Raw genomic sequence first — 7786 nt, 5'->3', positions numbered from 1 at the left:
AAAGAAAAACATTTACATCTAGAATTCCAAGCATATATCATTAGCTACATTGTAAGATGTATTCCATATTTTTATATTTTTGGTATTGTAGATATAAATAGTTTTCTCTGTAAACTTGGTCAAAGTTTAATTTTTTTGACTTTTCAAAAAACTATACATGCTCCATTATGAAATGAATGAAATATTGACATGCGTACAATTTTTTCAACAGCATACTAATTCTTTTGAGAAAAATAAAAAATGCTTTCGTGCATGCATTCAACAGTATTCATGCGAGGAGCAAATTCCTATAGGCTGCTACCCTCTACGACGCGTGCACACTTGTAGGCTTCTAGGCTACACTGCAGTAGTACTACTACATTTTGTCTAATAGGGCCAGTTCCCAATGTAAAGCTAGCTCGGTTGCTTCTCACGTGAAAGTTCTCGAGCAAGTGTCAGGTTGGTCAGACGCCAGCTGCGTTTATAACTCTAGAAAGATCCATCGAACTCGTTTTGGCGCGCGGTTGTGCGAAGCGAATCCCAGAAACCATGGCCGTCGGATAAATTGGCTTCAACATTGATAAGTGGCATGGATTCATCCCGTGGAAGAAATCAACGGCTAACAGATGCTTCTGCATCACTGTGGGCAGCTAATCTAAATTTGAAAATTAGTGTACTATAGTAGTAGAGATTACTCCCTATAGAGGGAGTAATCTGTAAAAAAAGGAGAGCAGATGCAAAATAGGCCGCACAAAATGGAATTGCGTGGTGCCCTATTTAAAGTGAATGCGGTTGTCTCTAATGCCTAACCCATAAACGATAGTGGTAATTCGATAAGAGACATCATGGTATGCACCATATCCAATAAGGTGTAGTTATGATGTTCGGACACACCATCACACTATGGTGTTCCAGGCGGTATTAGTTGTGAAACAATTTCCACAATGTCTTAATTGTGTGCCAAACTTGTAACTCAGATATTCATTTCTATGATCATATCACAGACATTTTATCCTCTTGTCACGACGATCTTCAACTTCACTCTGAAATTACTTGAACCTTTCAATAATTCAGACTTGTGTTTCATCAAGTAAATATACTCAACATCTACTCAAATCATCTGTGAAGTAAGAACATAACGATATCCACTGCGTGCCTCAGCACTCATTGGACTGCACACATCAAAATGTATTACTTCCAACAAGTTGCTTTCTTGTCCCATCTTACTGAAAACGAGGCCTTTCAGTCATCTTGCCCATGTGGTATGATTTGCATGTCTCAAGTGATTCAAAATCAAGTGAGTCCAAATGATCCATCTGTATGGACTTTCTTCATGCATATATACTAATAGACATGGTTCGCATGTCTCAATCTTTTCAAAAACGAGTGAGTCCAAAGATCCATCAACATGGAGCTTCTTCATGCGTTTTATACCAATATGACTCAAGTGGCAGTGCCACAAGTATGTGGTACTATCATTACTATCTTATATCCTTTGGCATGAACATGTGTATCACTACGATCGAGATTCAATAAACCATTCATTTTAGGTGCAAGACCATTGAAGGTATTATTCAAATAGACAGAGTAACCATTATTCTCCTTAAATGAATAACCGTATTGCGATAAACATAATCCAATCATGTCTATGCTCAACGCAAACACCAAATAACAATTATTTAGGTTTAACACCAATCTCGATGGTAGAGGGAGCATGCGATGCTTGATCACATCAACCTTGGAAACACTTCCAACACATATCGTCATCTCACCTTTAGCTAGTCTCCGTTTATTCCATACCCTTTTATTTCGAGTTACCAACACTTAGCAACCGAACCGGTATCTAATACCCTGGTGCTACTAGGAGTACTAGTAAAGTATACATTAATATAATGTATATCCAATATACTTCTGTCGACCTTGCCTGCCTTCTCATCTACCAAGTATTTAGGGTAGTTCTGCTTCAGTGACTGTTCCCCTCATTACAGAAGCACTTAGTCTCGGGTTTGGGTTCAACCTTGGGTTTCTTCACTAGAGCAGCAACTGATTTGCCGTTTCATGAAGTATCCCTTCTTTCCCTTGCCCTTCTTGAAACTAGTGGTTTTACTAACCATCAACAATTGATGCTCCTACTTGATTTCTACTTTCGCGGTGTCAAACATCGCGAGTTGCTCAAGGATCATCATGTCTATCCCTGATATGTTATAGTTCATCACAAAGCTCTAATAGCTTGGTGGCAGTGACTATGGAGAACCATCACTATCTCATCTGGAAGATTAACTTCCACTCGATTCAAGCGATTGTAGTACTCAGACAATCTGAGCACATGCTCAACGATTGAGCTTTTCTCCCTTAGTTTGCAGGCTTAAGAAACTTGTCAGAGGTCTCATACCTCTTGACGTGGGCACCAGTCTGGAATCCCAATTTCAGTCTTTGGAACATCTCATATGTTCTGCGACGTGTCAAAAACGTCTTTGGCGCCTCAATTCCAAACCGTTAGCATTACGCACTGAACTATCACGTAGTCATCAAAACGTGTATGTCAGATGTTCGCAACATCTACAGACGACGCTCGAGGTTCAGCACACCGAGCGGTGCATTAAGGACATAAGCCTTCTGTGCAGCAATGAGGATAATCCTCAGTATACGGACCCAGTCCGCATAATTGCTACTGTCAACTTTCAACTAAATTTTCTCTAGGAACATATCTTAAACAATAGAACTAAAGCGTAAGCTATGACATAATTTGCAAAGACCTTTTGACTATGTTCATGACAATTAAGTTCATCTGATTATTTAATGAACTCCCACTTAGATAGACATCCCTCTAGTCATCTAAGTGATACATGATCCGAATCGACTAGACCGTGTCCGATCATCACGTGAGACGGACTAGTCATCATCGGTGAACATCTCCATGTTGATCGTATCTACTATACGACTCATGTTCGACCTTTCGGTCTCTTGTGTTCCGAGGCCATGTCTGTACATGCTAGGCTCGTCAAGTCAACCTAAGTGTTTCGCATGTGTAAATCTGGCTTACACCCGTTGTATGCGAACGTTAGAATCTATCACACCCGATCATCACATGATGCTTCAAAACAACGAACCTTCGCAACGGTGCAAAGTTAGGGGGAACACATCTCTTGAAATTTTAGTGAGGGATCATCTTATTTATGCTACCGTCGTTTTAAGAAAATAAGATGTAAACATGACAAACATCACATGCAAATCATAAAGTGACATGATATGGCCAATATCATCTTGCGCCTTTTGATCTCCATCTTCGAGGCGCGGCATGATCACCTTCGTCACCGGCATGACATCATGATCTCCATCATCATGATCTCCATCATCGTGTCTTCATGAAGTTGTCTCGCCAACTATTACTTCTACTACTATGGCTAATGGTTAGCAATCAAGTAAAGTAATTACATGGCGTTTTTCATTGACACGCAGGCCATACAATAAATTAAGACAACTCCTATGGCTCCTGCCGGTTGTCATACTCATCGACATGCAAGTCGTGATTCCTATTACAAGAACATGATCAATCTCATACATCACATATATATAATTCATCACATCCTTTTGGCCATATCACATCACATAGCATACCCTGCAAAAACAAGTTAGATGTCCTTTAATTGTTGTTGCATATTTTACGTGGCTGCTATGGGTTTCTAGCAAGAACGTTTCTTACCTACGCAAAAGCCACAACGGTGATATGCCAATTGCTATTTACCCTTCATAAGGACCCTCTTCATCGAATCCGATCCGACTAAAATGGGAGAGACAGACACCCGCTAGCCACCTTATGCATCAAGTGCATGTCAGTCGGTGGAACCTGTCCCACGTAAGAGTACGTGTAAGGTCGGTCCGGGCCGCTTCATCCCACAATGCCGCCGAATCAAGATAAGACTAGTAACGGTAAGCAAATTGAACAAATCATCGCCCACAACTACTTTGTGTTCTACTCGTGCATAGAATCTACGCATAGACCTGGATCTGATATCACTGTTGGGGAATGTAGCAATAATTCAAAATTTTCCTACGTGTCACCAAGACCAATCTAGGAGAACCACTGTTGGGGAACGTAGCAATAATTCAAAATTTTCCTACGTGTCACCAAGATCAATCTAGGAGATGCTAGTAACGAGAGAGAGGGAGTGCATCTTCATATCCTTGAAGATCGCTAAGAGGAAGCATTACAAGAACGCGGTTGATGGAGTCGTACTCGCGGCGATTCAAATCGGGGAAGATCCGATCTAGCGCTGAACGGACGGCGCCTCCGCGTTCAACACACGTACAGCCCGGGGACGTCTCCTCCTTCTTGATCCAGCAAGGGGAGAGGAGAAGTTGAGGGAGAACTCCAGCAGCACGACGGCGTGGTGGCAATGGAGCTCGTGGTTCTCCGGCAGAGCTTCGCTAAGCACTACGAAGGAGGAGGAGTTGGAGGAGGAGAGGGCTGCGATAGGCAAGGGTGCGGCTGCCCTCTCTCTCCCTCACTATATATAGGGGGAAGGGGGGTGGAGGAGGCGCCCTAGGGTTCCCTAGGGGAGGGGCGGCGGCCACAGGGGAAACCCTAGATGGGTTTGGGTGCCCCCACCCCCTAGGAAACTTGCCCCCCAAGCTGGGAGGGGCGGCTGCCCTAGGGGTGGCGCCCCCACCTCTCCTGGTTACGTGAGAGGGGTTGGGAGGGGCGCACAGCCCCTTAGTGGGCTGATTCATGCCAATCCAACAGACACTTTCGGAGATACCTGTAGTGCACCTTTATAGCCACCCAGTTACGTTGTGACGTTTGGTACACCCAAAGCATTCCTACGGTATCCGGGAGTTGGACAATCTCATGGTCTAAGGAAACGATACTTGACATTAGAAAAGCTCTTAGCAAACGAACTACACGATCTTGTGCTATGCTTAGGATTGGGTCTTGTCCATCACATCATTCTCCTAATGATGTGATCCCGTTATCAATGACATCCAATGTCCATGGTCAGGAAACCATAACCATCTATTGATCAACGAGCTAGTCAACTAGAGGCTTACTAGGGACATGTTGTGGTCTATGTATTCACACATGTATTACGGTTTCCAGTTAATACAATTATAGCATGAACAATAGACAATTATCATGAACAAGGAAATACAATAATAACCATTTTATTATTGCCTCTAGGGAATATTTCAACAGGCAGCAGGCAGCCAAACATCGGATACGCCCATGTATGTGATATGTGACCGTATTTGCACGTCCGCACAAGTTCGATGACCAGAATCACGTATTTTACAAGTTTATGCACCAAACTGATGGTCGCGTGCAAGTTTAAAGACTCCAAGTGTATTTACCTCTAAACTTATACATCAACTGTCGGAGATGCTCTTCTGGGCAGCAAAAACAATGTAGTGTGGATGCTCTACTAGCTTCTAGATCTCTTCAACACACGGGGGAAGATGGATTCACAGAAGGCATGCAGGGATGCATGCGCCCCTTCATGCATGGCCGCATGCATCATGCATGGACTGGACCGATTCAATAGGAGGACCATCAATCTTTCCTGCCATTATTTTCGCGTTCTCCTTCTTTCCCCATTTTTCCTCTCCTCTTTTTGGTCCGCCACCCCTACTAGATTGACAAAAAACAAAACAAATATTTCCCTTTGTTCTCATAATCTTTTTCTGGTAGCTCCGGCGAGTTCTGCTCCTCTCTAGTAGAGGATGTGCTCGGGATGCTAGGTTTCAGTTTCTAGATTGATTAGGAACATATACGTACAATGCATTGAGCTTTTGATCTTCCATTCATTCATGTTTTTGTCTTCGATGGTTTCTGACTCCTCCGGCCCGGCGATGCGTGGGAGGTAGGCGACGAGATCATCCGCCTCTCTCCCCCTCTTCTCGATCTCGATCGCATGTAAGCTTTGAGAAGAGGAAGAGGAGGAGAGAGGAGAGGTGAGGCGGATCATTTCACCGGTTCGTCGATCGATCGATGGCTGTGGAGGCGCCTCAGCCTGAACAAGCAGCGGGTGAATCCTTGGAGCAGGGTGCGGCGGCGGGCGGCGGCAGACTGAAGAAGGGCCCGTGGACGCCGGATGAGGACCAGCTGTTGGTGGAGCACGTACGGCGGCACGGGGAAGGGAGCTGGAACGCGGTGCGGCGGGAGACGGGGCTGCTGCGCTGCGGCAAGAGTTGCCGGCTCCGGTGGGCCAACCACCTTCGCCCCAACCTCAAGCGTGGCCCCTTCTCGCCGGAGGAGGAGCGCCTCATCCTCCGCCTCCACGCGCTCATCGGCAACAAGTGGGCGCGCATCTCTGCACACGTGAGTACCACCGGTCATTCGATCCCTTTACCCCACCTCGCCATTAGAATTTCTTGCCTACCATTGCATTCGATTCTATCGATTGCCTGGTGCTCGATCTGCGTCTGCATGCAGCTGCCGGGGAGGACGGACAATGAGATCAAGAACTACTGGAACACGCGGTTGAAGCGGCGGAAGCGCGCCGGCATGGCCCTGTACCCGCCGGATGTCGAGCGGGAGGTGGCGCTCGTCCGCGCCGGCAAGCTGAGGCCCATCGTCGACGCCGACGGCAACGCCAGCAGCCTCCAAGCACCGCTCCTCCTGGACGCGGCCGCGGACCAGTTCGCCTGGCCGGCTGCGCCGCCGTTCCACCCCGCCTACAACAACGTCGCTCCTCCGCAGCCTTTCCAATTTACCGGCAACATTAGCCACAACCCGCAGGCCCTCCTCGCAGCGCAAGTACCGTACCTCCACCACGACGAGGTTTCCGCCGGCCTCGGCCACGCCAACAAGCTTTACGCCGACGCACCGGGGATGCCACCGTTGGTGCCCCCCGCTGTACAGGAGCTCCCTTCGAACCAATCTCCCGCGGACGCCGGCGGGCCGCTCGAGATGCTCGTCCTCGAGCAGGACCAGCGGCTGCCCGGCGCCGCCCTGCTCCGCGTTACGTCCATGCCGGAGCTGGTCTACAACGAGAACGACTACTCCGCGTGGCCGTCCGGCCTCAGCGGTGGCAGTGGCAGCCGATCCGAAGGCGACGTGACCTCGCATTATGGCGGGAAATGCGACTGCTTCGGTGAGTTGGATCTTGACCATCGTCTCTCTCTCAATCCAAATACGTCACGTCCGACTCCGGTGAGTTAACAATGCCATGCATGATAAATGTCGTCGACACACGCGCAGATGGCGTGAAGCCTGCGAAGAGGATGGCCGCGAGCTTGGTGGTGGCAGAGGAGGAGGTGTCCGGCCTGTTCGGCGGCGAAGATTTGGTGGAGGTGTGGCCTGACAAGCCGCCGGAGTCGATCACGAAAGACGACTTCAACCTCCAGATGGAGATGCAGCACCTCATGCCCCCCGTGCCGCTCTCGGCTGACGAACACGGCTTGAATTAATTAGCACAACGCCGCTTCGCGAACAAAACTGGAACAGTTCAAAAGGACAAGGGATTTAAAAGAAAAAAAAATAGTGTACTACTGTAGTAAAAAAATCAGTTAAGGCCCATCATGAAAATGTTTGTCTTTGTCTTTATGCAACAAGAGATGGATTATGTTTGTAAAAATTGATTCGCGGAAGCAAGCCAAGGAACATGGTCCATCCATCCACAAAGTGGGTTATTTGCTCGCGACAGTATATTTTAGAACCGAAAATCTACATCTATGAAGAGCTACGTAGCTCTTTATGTAAGCTTCCTAACAACTAAACCTCTCCCCCCTTGATTTTTAGAGGGGTGGGCCGTCCTTCCCCTCACCTCCAATCATATTTATCCACCTAGTTTGTTACGTTAATTACGTA

The 7786-nt window shown here is 47.0% G+C and overlaps 1 protein-coding gene across 1 annotated transcript; it reads left to right on the top strand.

Moving 5' to 3' along the window:
• Positions 1-5357: 5357 nt before the first annotated feature.
• On the top strand, positions 5358-7538 carry LOC109757549 (uncharacterized). Its single transcript, XM_045230535.1, has 2 exons — positions 5358-7079; positions 7172-7538. The coding sequence occupies exons 1-2, from the start codon at positions 5966-5968 to the stop codon at positions 7384-7386; spliced, it is 1329 nt and encodes a 442-aa protein (XP_045086470.1). The 5' UTR covers positions 5358-5965; the 3' UTR covers positions 7387-7538.
• Positions 7539-7786: the final 248 nt, after the last annotated feature.

This window comes from Aegilops tauschii, chromosome 6 (assembly GCF_002575655.3).
Source record: "Aegilops tauschii subsp. strangulata cultivar AL8/78 chromosome 6, Aet v6.0, whole genome shotgun sequence".
NCBI classification, from domain to species: domain Eukaryota; kingdom Viridiplantae; phylum Streptophyta; class Magnoliopsida; order Poales; family Poaceae; genus Aegilops; species Aegilops tauschii.
Note: the sequence above shows the minus strand (reverse complement) of the source record. Positions and strands in the feature narration are given on the sequence as shown.

Coding starts and splice junctions, on each gene's coding strand:
- LOC109757549 (XM_045230535.1), top strand. CDS start 5,966: ATGGCTGTGGAGGCGCCTCAGCCTGAACAAGCAGCGGGTGAATCCTTG. Junction 7,080..7,171: donor CGACTGCTTCGGTGAGTTGG/ATCTTGACCATC, acceptor TCGTCGACACAC/GCGCAGATGGCGTGAAGCCT.